Source organism: Lupinus angustifolius, chromosome LG01 (genome assembly GCF_001865875.1).
Source record: "Lupinus angustifolius cultivar Tanjil chromosome LG01, LupAngTanjil_v1.0, whole genome shotgun sequence".
Classification (NCBI taxonomy): Eukaryota; Viridiplantae; Streptophyta; class Magnoliopsida; order Fabales; family Fabaceae; genus Lupinus; species Lupinus angustifolius.
In genome coordinates, this window is record NC_032009.1 from 3,742,335 (window position 1) to 3,760,625 (window position 18,291).

Sequence of the window (18,291 nt, forward strand, 5' to 3'; positions counted from 1 at the left end):
TAGAAGATAATGTTCAGAATATTGTTCCTGACAATATTTCAGAACAAGACAACAATGATGTTCTCCCTCAAATACCTATAGAACAAATTCAACAACCTCAAGAAGTAGAAGTGTCATTAAGGAGATCCACTAGAGAGAGGAGAAGTGCAATTCCCGATGATTATATTGCATTTCTTCAAGAACATGAGGAATGTCATCATACCACAAAACCTCTTTCAGAAACGTAGATCAGTCGGGAACATGGATTCAGATACGACACTGCACCATTTGTTTTATATATATATGTGACAATCATGATATTCAAGATCCTAAGATTGATATTTCACCAATAATAAGGAATTCCCAACATTTTCAAGAGTTAAAAGATGCTGTTGTTTTCGTTTCTGTTCTGGAAAACAGTACTACATTGTGAACTTTCCATGGTAATTGCTTTGAACTTGCCCTGTTAATTCTACTATTTAGCTTTGTAATTGGTTTACAACTTCATTGTTTTGGTTATTTCATACCAATAACAAAATCATTATAAATTTCAAATATTTTCTTTAAAAAACATTATATTATTATACTATATTCACCTAAGAACTTTAAAACTGACATGTGCCACACGCCCATGTATATAATGTTAAAATAAAATGTACACTAATTTTATTAGTAAGATGTGATGATATATTTTATGATATCCAAATTTTTGTGGGATCCACTTACTCAATAAATAAGTTTTTTAAACTTATTTTTTATCCTAGTCATCAATTTTTGAGAAATTTAATAGTTTAGATCTACTCACTAATTCAAAAAATTGAATTTCTCCAAAATTAATGGTTAGAATATGAAATAAATTTAAAAAACATACTCTCGAGATAAGTGGATCTCTCATCTTCAAAATTTGTGAAAATATATTTACCTAGCAAAATTTCTCACAAACCTTTATGAGTCTCAACTTTATATTTGTATTCATTCGTATTAGCTATATTTGGATTATATTTAAGCGTTAATGATAAATAAATATAAATATTGTAATAATATTGTAAAATTGCATAATTTCTTTTAAACATTCCATTATTTTGAAATTAAAAAGACAAATCCTATTATGTTGGGTTGGGCTCCTCTTTTTCTTGGCTTTCACCCTTTAGTTCAAAAAAACAAAGAGATAAATAATTAAATACGACTACTGTATTCTAGACGAAGCCATAACTAAAAAGTAAAAGAGAAAAATATACAGAAAAAACAAAGATGAAGAACAATCTTGGTTGATAGTAAGACTTGTCACACAAACAAACAAACAAACAGACAATTGAATTTGGTGCGTTGAGCTAAGACGGTTACATGAACCGCGTATTTTCGTGGCGCATAAACAAACACTACCCAATCCCATCCCAATCCTATTCTATTCTATCCTCCCCCTTCATACGAATTCTGCAACAAACAACTTGTACTGATCGGAATAACAATGATATAACTATAACAGTAACAATAACAATGATGACCCTCACTTATTCCTTTCTACCTTCTAAACCTTCTCGTTCTCGTTTTTATAACCGCCCAAGGCTCAGATTATTAACCGTTAGGGCTCAATCGGAGAATAACTTATTCGAAACCCTCACTCAATTCCATTCCTTCAATCTCATCGCTCCCGTTCTCGCCTTCGCTTCCGGTTTCGCTCTTTCCCTCTCTCGCCGCCGCAACACCACCACCAACACCGACACCGACTCGGAGTTAATTGATCTCGGTGAGTGGATCCTCTTCGCTAATCCTTCGCCGTTTAACCGTTTCGTTCTTCTTCGGTGTCCTACCATCTCCTTTCGCGACGAGGATGCCAACGAGAGGCTCGTGAGGGAGGAGAAGCATTACGTCACTGTTAACAATGGAAGGATTCGTCTGAAATTGGATGATGAGAGTGATCGAAAGTTGAGTTATCAGAGAGTGTGTGTCAGTTGTGGTGATGGTGGTGTGATTTCGTTGGATTGGCCTAGTAGCTTGGATTTGGAACAAGAGCGTGGTTTGGATTCTACTCTCTTGCTTGTTCCTGGTACTCCTCAAGGGAGCATGGATCCAACTGTCATGTCCTTTGTGCTTGAAGCTCTCGGGAAGGGGTTCTTCCCTATTGTTATGAACCCTAGAGGATGTGCTGCTTCACCTCTCACCACTCCCAGGTATCTCACAAGATAAAATTAGAAATAACTGCATTAAGGAGAAAGTTGGAGTAGTTAATAGTGTAGGTAAAATTACGAATTAGTTGGTTTGGACATGCGTGGAGGAGGCTGTTAGAAGCCCCAATAAGGAGAATAGATCGAATGAAGAGGTTGTGAAAAGATAAAGGAGATGAATATATTTCAAGACTTTTTATTATTGCATACTTGATTGAATACAATGAAATAGCTTATCCCTTTAAATAAAGAGATAGCAAAACAGAATGAAGCAATCAGTAACTAACATAACTGATATAACAACCTAACAACTAATTAGGCATGTGATAAATTGGCATATTGTGCATGTGACAAATAAGCCAATTTACTCAGCATAGGAAAACATAAGAATAACTAATTCTTATTCTCTAATATACCCCCCTGAAACTGAGGGTAGTTGACTAAGGATGCTGAGTCAACAATTCTGAGTTGCTTCCTTAGGTTTAGAAACCTATCAGAGGCCAAAGGCTTGGTGAGCATATCAACTGTCTGAAATTCAGAAGGGATGTGTTTCACTTGAAGAGACTTAGCCTGAATTCTATCTCTTACAAAAAATAGGTCAAGTTCTATGTGTTTAGTTCTATTATGAAGAACAGGATTGTGAGACATGCTCACTGTACTTAAATTATCACATAGAATGAGAGGAACTTGATGAGGGATCTTGAGTTCAGAAAACAAGGATTCAACCCAAATCATTTCTTGAGCAGCAAGGGCAAGGCTCCTGTATTCAGCTTCAGTGCTGGATCTGGAGATTGTTTGCTGCTTCTTAGACTACCAAGTAACTAGATTAGGTCCAACAAATAAACAAGCCTATGATATGAACTTCCCGTCATCAAGATCAGTGACCCAATCTGCATCACATAGAGCTGTTAGGGTGATAGGAAGAGAGGAATTAGAAACAACAGGTTTGAGATGCAAGCCAAGATGAAGAGTTTTCTTGTAGATATCTTAGAGTCCTTTTGACAGCAACCCAATGTTGTTCCAGAGGATTGCTCATGAATTGACACACCCTGTTTACACTATAGGCTAAGTCAGGTCTTGTAATTGTGGCATATCGAAGAGCTCCAACTATTGACTTGTACATAGTAGGGTTATCAAAGGCTCTGGACTCTGTTTTAGTAAGCCTGCAAGTGGTTGCCATAGGAGTGATACTAGGCTTGGCAGATTCCATAGAGGCTTTATTGAGTAGGTCTCTAATATATTTGGTTTGAGTGAGAAACAGAGTACCATCCTTGATGTGTTTGACCTCAATGCCCAAAAAGTAGTCCAAGTTGCCTAGTTTCTTGAGTGCAAAGTGTTGAGTTTGTCCACAAGGGCAGAGATTTTTGAGGTTGAAGTCCCAGTGATGATTATGTCATCAACATAGACTAAAACAAACAATTGATAGGTATTGCTGAGAGAGATGAATAGAGAATTACCACATTTGCTATTCTGAAATCCTAACTAAAGGAGAGTGCTTTTGAATTTCTAAAACCATTGCATAGGAGCTTGTTTGAGACTATATAAAGCCTTGTGTAACTTGCACATAGTGGTCTTGTCACCATTATGAAAACCAATAGGTTGAGTCATATATACCTCCTCATGAAGAGCACCATTTAGGAAAGCCTTATTGATGTCCAGTTGTTGAATGGACCAGCCATAAGTGACAGCTAGGGTGAGGAGAATTCTGATAGTGATAGGTTTGATGACAGGGGAAAATGTCTTATTGTAATCAATTCCAAGAACTTGATGAAATCCCTTTGCAACAAGCCTGGCTTTATACTTGGAAATTGAACCATCAGGATTCTCTTTAATCCTAAATACCCATTTGCATCCAATGGTCTTCTTATGTGGAGGTAAGGCACCTAGGGACCAAGTTCCTAGCTTTTGCAGTGCATCATACTCTTCCTGCATTGTTGCTTTCCATACTGGACTGAGAAGGGCCTCTTTGGGAGTAGAAGGTTCAGTGTGAGCCAGAAAAAGGCTTGCAAGACTGGGTAGGATAGACTTATTGATGCCATCCTTGGATCTGGTTGTCATAGGATGAGAAGGGAGAGGTGGAGGAAGTGAAGTAAATGAGGAAGGAGTGGATGCAGTGGTTGAGAGTAAGTCAGGGGAGGGTGAGGTAACAGGGTTATGGCTAGAGTGTGTAAAGTCAGTAGTAGGGGCCAGGTTAGGAGATAAGGGAGGATTAGGTTGGGTATATGAGGTTACTGATTGATTGAGTAGGGTTTGTTGGTGCAAGGTTGATATGAGTAGGGTTTGTTACTGATTGAGTAGGGTTTGTTGGTGCAAGGTTGATATGAGTAGGGTTTGTTACTGATTGAGTAGGGTTTGTTGGTGCAAGGTTGATATGAGAGGTATGGATGTGGTTAGGTAAATTTGTTAGAGAGGAGGATAGATGACCAGTGATGATGGGAGAGCCAAGTATGGAACTGTTTTTTAAGGGAAAAACAGATTCATTGAATTTAACATCCTTGGAGATGTATAATCTGCCATCCTTGGATAGGCATTTGTATCCTTTATGCATAGGTGAATACCCTAAGAAGGTACATTCAGTGGACTTATAGTCAAGCTTGTGAGTGTTGTATGGTCTGAGGAGAGGGAAACAAGCACATCCAAAAACTCTTAGAGTTGTATAGTCTGGAGCATATCCAAATAGGTTGAAGTGAGGTGATTTATTGTTGAGGGTGGCATAGGGTAGTCTGTTGATAAGGTACACAGCTGTAGTGAATGCATATTCCCAGAATGATTGAGGTAGGCCAGCATGGGCTAGTAAAGTCAACCCTGTTTCAACTATATGTCTGTGTTTTCTTTCCACTGTGCCTTGTTGGTGATGAGTGTGGGGGCAGGACAATCTGTGGATGATGCCTAGATTGGAGAGGTAGGTAGTGAATGGCCTGAATTCTCCCCCTCCATCTGTTTGAACAACTTTGATGTTTTTGTTAAACTGAGTGAGGATCAGTTTGGTAAATTGTGTGAAGATGGTTAGGGTTTCAGATTTCTGTTTAAGTAAAAATATCCAAGTGTGTTTGGTTTTGGCATCTACAATGGAGAGATAATATTTAAAACCAGACTTAGAGACAACTGGTGAGGGGCCCCATAAGTCTAGATAAAGTAAATCAAAGGCATTAGAGTAAGAGGTGATGGAGTTAGGAGAGTGAAGTCTATGGGACTTGCCATAACAGCATGCATTACAAAAATCAGGAACTCTTTTATTTGAATGAGAGATATTAAAAACTGAAAGGACAGTGTTTACAACAGAGGTGTGAGCATGTCCTAAACGACAATGCCACAAAAATTCAGTAGAAAAATGCCTAGAAGTAGGACTATCTAATAAAAGAGACTTGAACTGTCCAGTTGGAGTAGGAATTGAGGCACAGCAGGCTGACTTTTTGGGAAATAGGCTCTGGAAGGCATAGAACCCTCAGAGGTAAGGGAACATTTGAGAAGAATGGTGTTAGAATCTTGTGATTTGACAAAACAGTCATTAGGATGAAACTCAAAATGACAGTTATTATCTTTAGCAAATTGGGAGACACTGATTAGGTTCTTAGTAATAGTAGGCACAAGAAGAAGATTATGTAAAGATAAAGACAAATGAAGGTATAAAGGAGAGGGGAAAGTGCTTGTGCCACTACAAGAAATAGGTTTTTTTGTGCCATTACCCATGTAGAGGTGTTCAGAACCAAATTGTTCTGCTGTTTGGTGAACCAAATTAGGATCTGAGGTGATGTGGTTGGTGGCACCTGAATCTGGGAACCACAATGAGTGCTTGGTGTCTGATTCACCAGTGCTGGCATTCATGGCATAGGGTGGGTAGGTTGATATGTGAGGATGTTGAGGCCCAGGGAATGTATAAGGAGGCACAGGAGGTCTAGGATTAGGCATAGGAGATTGGTAGTAGGGGTATATGGTGCAGGGTTAGGGGAATAATTTTGGTCAGTGTATTGAGTGGTAGGTCTGTAGGAGTTGTGGTCAGGTCTTGGTCCTCTGGATAAGGGATTCTGTGTGTTGGTGAAGTGAGATGTAGGGTAAGGATAGGGATAGGCAGGGTAAGGATTGGGGATATTGTACGGGGCAAAGTAGCACCAAGCTATGTCATGGCCAGGTCTGTTGCAGTGAGTACAAAAGAAGCTGCTACCAAACCCATTTGAGGGTCTTGATCCTCTACTAAATCTTGTATTTCTTCTGTTAGAACGACCCCCCCTGACCCAGTAGAGAAAGAATTAGGGTTAGAGTCAAATTTGTGGTTAGGAGGAGATGTTGTAGGTGGAAAGTTGGGATTGAAGTGTGCAGGGATTGATCCAGATTCAGTGGATTGATGTGAGGTAGGGATAGTGACAATGTTGGCAGAAAGAGCATCAGAGACTGCTTTATGCTTGTTCTTGATGAGTCTTGACTCAAAGGTCAAGAGAAATTGCTCAAGGTCATTGATGGAAGGTAGTTAATCTGGCTTTCAATGGCAGTGATGACAGTTTGAAATTCCTCACCTAATCCATCAAGAACATAGTCTATGTGCTCAGCAATTGAGATAGGTGTTCTAATAGATGCTAGAGAGTCAATGATGCATTTGATTCTTGAGAAGTATTCTGAGATGTTGTTGTTGCCCTGAGATATGTTGCGTAATTGAGCCCTAAGTTGTCTGCTTCTAGCCTTTGTGTGCGCATTGCAGAATGAGTGAAGTTCATCCCACAATTGAGAGGATGATGTGCAGCCAATAACTCTGGTGTGAAGAGAGTCGGAGATGGAGTTGAAGATCCAAGCAAACACAGTCTGGTCTTGTTCTTCCCAAATGAGATATGAGGGGTTAATTTGATGGTGGCTACAGTCAAATTCAGATAAGAACTTTGGTGGAATTTCAGTAGGGTGAATGAATCTGATGGCCCTGTTTGACTTGAGAACAAAGACCGTAAATTGACTCCAAGTGAGATAGTTTTTCTCACTGAGTTTGGTAGAGGGAATAGGAATAGAAAGGGATGGAGAAACTGCTCGAATTGGAGGAGCAGAAGAATGGAAAGGTGGTGGAGAGGAAGGATCAGTGACAGTGGCCATAAGGGCTCTGATACCATGTGAAAAGATAAAAAGATGAATATATTTCAAGACTTTATTATTGCATACTTGATTTTTACAAAGAGATGGCTTATCCCTTTAAATAAAGAGATAGCAAAAACAGAAAGAAGAAATCAGTAACTAACATAAGTTAGTTACTGATATAACAACCTAACAACTAATTAGGCATGGGTGGAGATGAAGGATCAGTGGCAGTGGCCATAAGGGCGATTGATACCATGTGAAAAGATAAAGAAGATGAATATATTTCAAGACTTTTTATTATTGCATACTTGATTGAATACAATGAGATAGCTTATCCCTTTAAATAAAGAGATAGCAAAACAAAATGAAGCAATCAGTAACTAACATAAGAATAACTAATTAGGCATGTGATAAATTGGCATATTGTGCATGTGACTTATAAGCCAATTTACTCAACATAGGAAAACATAAGAATAATTAATTCTTATTCTCTAATAGAGGTTAATCCAATTCCGGGAGGAAGAGGGAGACCAAGAAAAACCATAAGCAAACCAATTAGATAACATTGCCTATCAAGTTCACCTTTAAGGGAGTCTTGTGATGATAATAATAATGTAAAAAATGATCATTGAATTGATGTATTTAAGGTAAGGGAAAAGGAAAATAGAATAGAGAAAAGGAAGAGTTATGAATTGCTTGAGGGATTTGCTCTCTATATGCTGATATTCATAATTCATATGAAGGAATGAATACAAGTCTAATTTACTAGATGCATTGAACAATTTTCTAGGACCTAATTCCTATGTAGGTTAGATACATATAATATGTGATCAATGTGATTATTCTAACAGTTATGAACCATATATTAAAATGAATTGCGTACTGTACTGTCGTCTTAGTAACTATGGACAGGACGTGCGGAGTGCTAAACTTCCTCTTACTTTTCAACTTCCACTTTCATCCAACCCCAGCCAACCAAAGGGTTGATGTAAGGAGTAAGGACTTATTTCTTACCAAGTTTGTTATCTGTAGGTTATTTACAGCTGCTGACAGCGATGATATCTGCACAGCGGTAACATATATCCGCAAGGCGAGACCCTGGACAACGTTGATGGGTGTTGGATGGGGATACGGTGCTAACATGCTCACAAAGTACCTGGCAGAGGTCGGGGAAACAACACCCCTCACAGCTGCCACATGTATAGACAACCCTTTTGATTTAGATGAGACTACAAGGTCTTCTCCTTATCACATTGTTACTGATCAGAAACTCACTGATGGACTTAAAGATATTCTACAAGCCAATAAGGTAAATTAATTGCTTTTGAACTTCACCATCCTTTTTTATTTTCATCTGGCCTGCATTGTCATGTCCCATGCAATCTGATTTTATCAACATATGTTGGCGGTTATCAGTTAGCTAGAATCTTATTTATTATGTAGGCACTATTCCAAGGCAAAACGAAAGGTTTTGATGTGGAAAAGGCTCTGTTAGCTAATTCAGTCCGTGAATTTGAAGAAGCAATATCTATGGTATCTTATGGCTTTGAGGATATAGAAGGTTTTTATTCAAAATCCAGCACAAGAAATGTAATCAAGGATGTGAAAATTCCTGTTCTTTTTATACAGGTAAGTACGGTTTGTTTTGTGCCATCATCTTAATTGCATGCTGTGCATTTAGGTAATTACTAATTTATTAAGTGCTCTATTGTTTTGATGTAATAGTTTTGGGAAAAAGTAAGATAATCCTGACTATACACAAGAGAGCGAAGAACTGTGTGTAACTGTGTTTCAATGCTTTATCATTGCTATGATAGGAAGACACTATGGAATAGAGAGGGGGGGTAACAGGGTTGTTACTAGGTTAGAAATGTGTGGATGCTGAAGACTGATCAGTTATTTGGCTTATTATATTTGCTCCGACGAGACCTAATTTATCTGTCATTCAGTCATTTTTATTCTGATGACATTTCATATGTTGTATTGCTTGGCTGCTAGATAAAATGCTTGCCTATATCTATAAAAAGGGATACACCTTTGCCTATATCTTTACAAGAATCTGCATGAGGTATGAATATATGATTGACATATAGGCTTTTGCATTTGACCTGTTCTAGAAACGGTTAGCCTGCCTCCTTTCTCCTCTGTACTGACTTGATAATTTTGAAAGTAGATATAGTTAATCATAGTTATCGTTTTTAAGGAATAGATAATTGCGTTATTCAACGTTTCTGATTTCAGTTTTTATACCAAGGAGGTGGAAAGTATGTAATATGTTAAATGTGGCGAACTAGAAAAAGAGAGAACAATCACGGTTTGATCTAATATATAGAGGACTATAATGGGGAGAATGGTCAATTGACAAAACAGTAAGATGCTCAAATAACCCAGAAAACATATATGATGCGAAGTTGAATAAGTTGGTCTAGAGCATGTGACATCATGCAAGAAAGTAATTCTATATGATTTGTCCATTAATGTTTTATATACCACAGTCCTATAAAAATTGTCTCTGTGTAAGAACCATGAGTGTCACAGCGTAATCTCTTTTTTCTTATGCACAAAAATAAGCTTTGGAAAGGAAAAATTACAACTTGCCCTTAACTTTTCTTGCATACCACTTTAAGTGTATTTGCTATTTAGCTCCTCTAACTGCTTGCTCTTCATAACTGCTAGCTGTTATCTGTTGCTATTTAGCTCTCTCTTTCCCTTTTTTCTCTTCACTGTAGAGCAGGATTTAAGATTGCTAATGGAAATAACAAAAAATCTGTAAATTACAGTTCTCCATTGATTTGATTAAAGAATGGTGTTTTTTTTTTGCATGATTTAGTATTGGCTTTTTTGCCAAGTATCCCTATGCATACATGCAAATGCACGAAAGTCTTACCAGTGGTCTATTTTATCAGAGTGATAATGTGATGGTTCCAGTTTTCTCAGTTCCACGCAATCTGATTGCGGAAAATCCATTCACAAGCCTGCTCCTGTGTTCTTGTTTACCAGCTTCAGTTATTGAAACTGACACTGACATGTCTGCTATATCATGGTGCCAGCTTTTAACAATTGAGGTAATATCTCTTTATCTAGTTATGGATGATTATGTTTTTTATGTAGCATTTCTCTAGTTGGAAACTCTTGTCCTAAAAATGATAATAAATATCATTGCTAGGGTAAAGGCGTATTCATTTGATTGACAGGTTATTCTAAGAACCAATCTGACTGGCTGGTTAAAATGTTAAGCCATCAAACCAGCCAGTGATTTGGTTATTACCTGTGAACCAGAAATGCACTGAGCTAGTGAAGTTAAAGAAACCACCCAGCTAACTAGAAACTGCTAACTAGAAACTGCTAATTCTGAGCAGTTGCTTGTCACCTTACTGGTCCAGCCATCGATAAGGTGGCCACATGGAATGACACCGGTTATTTCACGACAATAAATCTTTAATATTGGAGCATTTGAACTCCTGCCTACAGGTTTTATGGCAAGTGCCTCCAACAATGAGGCAGACTTGCTTGATGCTACAAGTAGCACATTACATTTTATTTATAAACTACTGTAGTGTAAAACAGGTATATTTTTTATATATTATTTTGTTTAAAAAATTTAATTACATATGTTGAAAATTATGACAGAGAACAAGGGTTTGGAAGAGAGGGGGTAAAAGGTAGAAGGATGAAGCATGACATGTGAACTAATCACAGTTGACACCTCAGTTTATACTAAATGCTGGAGGAAGTTTATTATAATAATGATACATATCATAGAGATTTGACAGAGTTTTAAGTGGCTGTCGACTGGCTAACACAACATTCACCTTTTATCTGGGCTTATGATCGTCTATGTATAGCGTCAAATACACATGCTCAGGTTTAGGAAGTCTGTAATTGAAAATAAAAAAAAACTGAGAAATATTACAAGCATATTCTGCCATTTATCAGTCGTGAACACCTTGATTTCAAGGTGAAATTGTGCTCATTTAATTCAGAAGACCTTTCCTTTAACAGTTTCCTATACTGTTAGCACAATTATTGGTAACATAAAAAATTACAATTTTATTATTAGTTGCTCGTTTTACTAAAGTAATTTAAACACAAATTAGTGTATTTTTAAGCAATAAATCTGGAAAAACCCTTACAGTTATCATTATATTAGATTATTCAAGTTTTTTTCGTAATGACAATATGCTTCACTTCATCTAGATCTAGGGGTGCATAGCTTCCATGTTAAATCCCTATTCTCACATGATTTTTATGTTCTCTTGATCTGGATGTTAAAAGATGCCAGTTTCAAAATGAATTTTATTTTTTCCATTTGTAAATATTTTGATGTTTTTAACTCCCTAGTGATATTCTGATGCTTTATATATGCAGTGGCTCACAGCAGTCGAGCTGGGACTCTTAAAAGGTCGTCATCCTCTTCTGACAGATATAGATGTTACCATAAATCCTTCTAACGGGTTAACTGTTGTCGAGGAAATGAGGTCAGCTAAGAATGCTAAAGTCAGCAATTTGTTAGATCTTACTCGGCCGGATGCATTTAATGGATACACCATTGGTCCTACCAATGAATTCCTTGAAGAAAGGAAGAATGATGACAACTTTCATTTTAGGTCAGACCAAGATTTACAAAGGAACCTCCAGCGTGAAGATATGAACTTGCAAGTAAAACATGGTCCTTCACAGCAGACTAGCTCCACCAATGCAGATTTAGTTGAAGAGAATGTAGGCCCAGCAGATAATGAACATGGTCATGTTTTACAGACAGCAAAACTGGTAACAAATATGCTTGATGTTACCATGCCTGGTACTTTAACAGAAGAGCAGAAGAAAAAGGTAGAGCACATAGTCTTCATCTTTAGTTGTCATTTGTGTGTGTAGGACTTGTCTCTTGTTATGTCTTACCTTTGTTTAATTATTCTGACTCAAAGAACAAGGCAGGGGGGAGGGACTTAAAGCTTTACCTCAATGAGATGACTAAATTGATTTAGGTGTTTGAATATCCATCCTCTGGTTGGAGATTTTCTTTTAATCATATCAAAGGTGTATGTAATTAGATTTGCTTTGTACATTTCATGTTCTTTTTCATATACTTCTATTGAATATTTGGGAATTTGCCAGGAAACTTCATTAGTGGTGTCAGTTTCTGATGTATTTTTTATATACATTTTCAGTAAGGTATTAACATGGAGAGTTGGGTAGCTGTTGCTATGTAAGAGAGGTTCTTTTTTTTGGAGGGGGTCAAAACCTATACGATAGAAGGAAATTGCGTGAAGAATAATTTGGTTAGATGCGGAGCTATGTATGATATGACCTTGGTAAAGAAGGAAACATCATTCCAAGTATATTATTCCCAATGATGCTTTGATGGATAATGGAGATAGTTTAAAATAATTTTCGTACTATCCCTATGTTCTAGGAGAGTGTAGTATATGTTCTTTCGTCACCTTTTTATATGATAATATTGCGTTGGATGAATGGACACATTAGAAAAGATAAGATTAGGAATGAGTATATTAGCGAGAAAGTTGAGGTAGTTCTGCTCGTAGAAAAAATGGTAGAATTGCACCTTAGGTGGTTTGAGCATGTGTAGAGGAGACAGTTCGAAGCCCCAATAAGGAGAATAGACCAAATGGAGGCTATTTTAATTCTAGAGGCAGAGGGAGACCAAGAAAAACCATAGACAAAACAATTAGGAAAGATTTAGAGATCGGTGTTTTGTCAATGGACATGATTTATGATAGAGCATTATGGCGTTATTCGAGCCTTGTTCTCGACCCTACCTAGTGGAACTAAGGTTGGATGTTGTTATTCTTAAATATTGCCGTGTTTTTCAGAACCCAGTGGAATAAGTTCCTTTAAGTTGTTAGCTTCTGAATTATTTTTTCAAATGTGTGTGAGATGTTTGATGTTGTTAAAACAATGCTAAAAAGTTTACATTCTTACAATGAATAGACTTTTAGTCGGAACTAGTTGTCTTTATTTGTTATGGTGACACTTGATATTCTGTATTCTAATTTAGTATCTCCAAACATTTATGGCTTTATTAAATTCTACCTTAGTTTTGTAATTTTCTAATTGTAGTAACATCTTTTACACATTTCCAGGTATTAACTGCTGTGGGTCAAGGAGAGACACTCATGAAAGCTTTAGAAGATGCTGTGCCAGAAGATGTTCGTGGAAAGTTAACAGATGCTGTCACTGGAATTTTGCATGCACAAAGAGCTGACTTGAAGTTTGGTCGGATGCTTGGTATATCTCAGGGTCCGGAAGGATTAACCGGGCAAAAGAACCAAGAAAATTTCAGAGTATCAGGTGTGATCGGAGACCTGTCCTCTTTGAATCAGATGAATAAGACTAGTAGTTCTGTAGATGGTTCTAATAATGCTCCAAGTGATAGGGTTGAGCCTGCTGAAGAAACAGAAACAGATGTTCTTCCCTTGGACAAATTGCCAAATTCCACAAGTTTAGACCAATCTCAAGATTCAAACAATGAAGTTGGTTCATCTAATTCTTTCTGGAGTGAAACTCGCAATTCTGGTGACAATATTGACACAGATGTGGAGCTAAAAGAAAAAGGCGTTCCTGATATTGATCATATTGAGAAGGACGTGGAAACAGGTTCTAAGCCATATACTCCCAGAACCAGCCATTCTAATGGGGTAGGTGGCGAAGAAGCAGCTGTTGCTGAACAGAAGAACCAAAACAATGAAATAGGTCAATCAGACACAATGGAGGAAAATAATATCCAGAAGGTTGAACAGAAAAGTCAGGCCTCCTCTAGTGGTCAAAGTAAAGTAACATCAACTGATGAAAAAGAGGATACGTCTTCTTCTCCGATGCCCTCTGAAAATGAAATAGCTCAATCAGACACAAAGGAGGAAAATAATGTCCAGAAGGTTGAGAAGAAAAGTCAGGATTTCTCTAGTGATCAAAGTAAAACGACGACAAGTGATGCAAAAGAAGAACTGTCATCATCTCCTATGCCCTCTGAGCACCATACAATAGAAAGGGAAAGTAATGATAATGAGAAGAAAGATAGCATAAATACACAGCAATCTAACTCTACTAGTTCTAATTCCAGTGCTGCCACCTTTAATGTTTCTCAAGCGTTTGATGCCTTGACAGGGATGGATGATTCCACCCAAGTAGCTGTAAATAGTGTTTATGGTGTGTTAGAAAATATGCTATCTCAGCTTGAGGAGAGCTCAGTCAATGAAGGTGAAGTCAAGGATGGAAAAGATGTTGTACATAGCTCAGTCAATGAAGGTCAAGTCAAGGATGGAAAAGATGTTGAACATAGCTCAGTCAATGAAGGTCAAGTCAAGGATGGAAAAGATGTTGAACATAGCTCAGTCAATGAAGGTCAAGTCAAGGATGGAAAAGATGTTGAACATAGCTCAGTCAATGAAGGTCAAGTCAAGGATGGAAAAGATGTTGAAAGTAAGTTTGAAGAACAACAAAAAAGTAATAGCCAAAGCATGGATTCCAACCTATCTGATGATCCTTGTGGAGATGATCAACAGAATGGCATTTACTTGAAGAATGATTGTTGTCATACAGAGGAACAACTACCCCATAGCCTCAACACAGTTAATGGGAGCAGTTTGTTCAGTCCTCAAAATAGTAACTCTAAAGACCACCTAGTTCAAAAGAAAAATACGGCTAGCGAAGTGATTGACAAGACATATCTTGTTCATAAATTGGATGAAGACAGACACGCAAATAGGATTCCACCGTACATAGCTTTGAGATCATATAGGGACTCTCTTTACAATGAATACATCCGTAAAAATCTTTTTTCAAAGGTTTCTACGAAACCACTGGACCTACACACAACTACTACATTATTGCTTGACTATTTCCCTGAAGAAGGTCAATGGAAGCTTTTTGAACAACCACAAAACATGAAAATTGCTTCTAGCAGTACTGCAACTAGTGATGAGGCAGGGTTCAAGATGAAGACCCACTCATCTAAAAAATCTTCTGATGTTAAGAAATATATGGGACCACCATATGTAATATTAGATACTGAAAATCAACAGGAACATGTTAAAGAGTCCATTACAACAGACACTATACACAAAATGATTGATACTAGTGATGACAGGTCTAAGGAATTGATCCAATTTGTGAAAGTGGTAGTATTAGGTTCTTTGAAGATGGAAGTTGGTCGTAAGTTGAATGCAACAGAAATTAAAATGATGAAGCCAAAGCTAGCTGGAGATCTGGAACATGTGGCAAATGCGATATCACTGGCTGTAGTACATAGCAATGTTCAACAACTATGTACTGAAAGTCAAGTTTGTAATGTTGAGGATACTGTGGAAAAAGTTGGTACTCTTGATGGAGAGTATCTCATTAGAGTAATTACATCCTCTGTCCAGGAAACACGCTACCTGACAAGAGTGATGCCTGTTGGTGTTATTGTAGGGTCCATCTTAGCTGCATTGATGAAATATTTTAATGTTGCTACGCTTGAAGATAATAGTCATAGAGGATCTGTGACCTCTGGTGATGGGGGGAAATCTAGCAAGAAGTATTATGGCAATGTTGGTGTAAGAGAGATAGATCAAGTACCTAGAGAAAAAAGTAGTTTGGACCATCCAATCAAGAGGGAGGCTGCAGAAAGAGGACCTCTGACCCCTGATGATGGTGTAAAACCTGGCAAAATGAATTATGGCCATGTTGGTGTAACAGATATAGATCAAGTACATGAAGAGAGAACTAGTTTTGACCATCCCATCAAGACAGAGGAGGTAGAAAGTGAATCAGAATATGGAAGCAGAAATACTGCCATGGTTGGGGCTGTTACAGCTGCTCTTGGGGCTTCTGCTTTATTCATGCAAAAGGTGTGTTGGTTCAATCTAGATGTTTCCTTTCAGTGTTCTTGTCAGGCTCGTCATACAGCATGCTGACAGGAATCAAGTTTTATTTTAGTATTTAGTATACTTACTGAGCATATCCAAGAACTGGTGTCACAATGCATATTTTTTTGCGGATTATATTTTCTTAGTTGGAAAATTGAGTGAGAAATGTATTGGGGAGCTGGAAATGTGGAGACAAGCTTTAGAAGCACATGTCTTTTGTATAAGTCGAAATAAGACAGTATATGGAATCTAAGTGTATCAAGAGGTGGACAAAACCCTATTGTAGAGACAAAGATTAGAGACCATACCATATAAGTTGCTAAATTTAAATATCCTGGGTCAATCGTACAATACAATGAGGAGGAAATTGAGGGAGATGTAGACCACATGATTCAAACGGGGTGGATGAAATGGCGGAGTGCATCATTTGTCATATGTAATAGAAAAGTGTCACTCAAGCTTAAGGGGAATATATCGCATAACTGTAAGACCCGCAATGTTATGTGAGTATGAATGTTGGGATGTAAAATATCAACAAGAGAATAAAGTCAATGTAACAGAGGTGAGAATGTTGCGTTGGATGTGTGGACACACTAGACAAGATAGAATTATGAATAAATACATTAGGTAGAAAGTTAGGGTTTCTCCTAATATAGAAAAGCTGGTAGAATCGTACCTTAGGTGGTTTGGTGATGTGTGGAGGAGACCGTTAGAAGACCCGTTATGGAGAGTAAATCAAATGGAATTTTGTCCAATTTCTAAAACCAAAGGGGCCAAGAAAAATCATAGATGAAACGATTATGAGAGAATTTGATATCAATGTTTTGTCAATGAACATGATTTACGATATAGATTATGATATAGCATTATGACATGTTCTATCAATGTAGCCGACCTCATCTAGTGGGACTAAAATTTGGTTGTTGTTGTCCGTGTCCATTCATAGTTTCTTCTTTCTTTTTTAATGGGGAATTAAATTCTTCAAGAAAATTGGCTTTAAAACCACCTTAGTGTCTAGTTCCTATATATATTTCTGTCAACCATCTATTGCTCTCTCTGTCTCTCATATATTCATGGTCAGTCCCTCATTATTTAGTGTTTCTCTTGTTACCTGTCTTTCATGTACTGGTTTTACTTTTTTTAAGTTGTTCTAATGTTTGATCTTTTTGATTCAATTATTAAAACTTGAAAAGAAAACTTGATATTTCGTCCCACAGAAGTTGTGTGTTTCACACAAATGAGAAGAGAAAAGTGAGTGATGAAACAGAGGGGATAAATACAAGCTTTCTGCTTTATAATTAAACTGCTGGTTGCAAGTATACAGAGTTGCCTGTTTTACTAAAATTGCTCTGTTCCAGGGTCCACAACAAGGAAATGAAACTGATGAAATCTCATCATCTTTCGAAATGAAAGATCGCCATCAAAAGAAGCCAGAAGAGATTGAAGTGGAAGTCTCTGAGAAGAACCAGAATAACATAGTCACAAGCCTTGCTGAGAAAGCCATGTCAGTTGCTGCTCCAGTTGTACCTACCAAAGATGGCGAAGTCGATCAAGATAGGTCAGAACTTGCATTTTACCAACATGAAATCACTTTAGTGACATGATTTATGATAGAACATTATGATGTCGTTCAATTCATGTAGTTGGCCCCACCTAGTGGGATAAAGGTTTGGTTGTTGGTTGAAATCACTCCGGTGGTTTTCCTTTTTTCTAATAGTTTTACACAATTTCCCTGCATGTTCAGACTGGTTGCGATGCTGGCTAATTTTGGACAGAGAGGTGGCTTATTGAGGCTAGTTGGAAAGATTGCTTTGCTATGGGGTGGTATACGTGGTGCAATGAGTTTGACTGACAGGCTTATCTCATTCTTGCATATAGCTGAACGTCCCTTGTTTCAGAGGTAACTTGACCTGGTGAATGTTCATTACCATTGTGTTTTCCTTTAGTCCTGCTAGTGCTGCCTTTGAATTTTAGAATTACCTGGTAGATATCTATACAACATAGCCTAACCTATGGTTAGTTTTGGCTGAGCCAATAATTTTAAATTTTGGAATGTAAAATTTGGAAAATCTGTTGTCTTTTCTTTAATCAGAAGACAGTTTTATCTCTTTAGCAACGAGAACAACAACCAAGCCTTTATCCTATTAGGCAGAGACTCTATTAAACTACTCAAAAAGTAATTTACAACCTTGTTCCATTTTCTTGTAACCTTTTCTGTTTTTATACCC

The 18,291-nt window shown here is 37.4% G+C and overlaps 1 protein-coding gene across 11 annotated transcripts in view; it reads left to right on the top strand.

Moving 5' to 3' along the window:
• Positions 1,260-18,291, top strand: part of LOC109347914 — a 27,912-nt gene continuing 10,880 nt past the window's right edge. For 5 of the 11 annotated variants that reach the window (XR_002107678.1, XR_002107681.1, XR_002107680.1 and 2 more), the window contains exons 1-8: positions 1,262-2,150; positions 8,232-8,508; positions 8,643-8,828; positions 10,106-10,264; positions 11,568-12,029; positions 13,301-16,045; positions 17,422-17,621; positions 17,808-17,963. Coding sequence is in view for 7 of the 11 variants with exons in the window: in XM_019588033.1 (XP_019443578.1) it covers positions 1,324-2,150; positions 8,232-8,508; positions 8,643-8,828; positions 10,106-10,264; positions 11,568-12,029; positions 13,301-16,045; positions 17,422-17,621; positions 17,808-17,963 (5,012 nt within the window). In the remaining 4 variants the exon portion in view is untranslated. Of the gene's footprint in view, positions 2,151-8,231; positions 8,509-8,642; positions 8,829-10,105; positions 10,265-11,567; positions 12,030-13,300; positions 16,046-17,421; positions 17,622-17,807; positions 17,977-18,291 lie in introns of all 11 variants that reach the window. The other 6 variants (XM_019588054.1, XM_019588079.1, XM_019588070.1 and 3 more) reach the window with 6 other exon arrangements.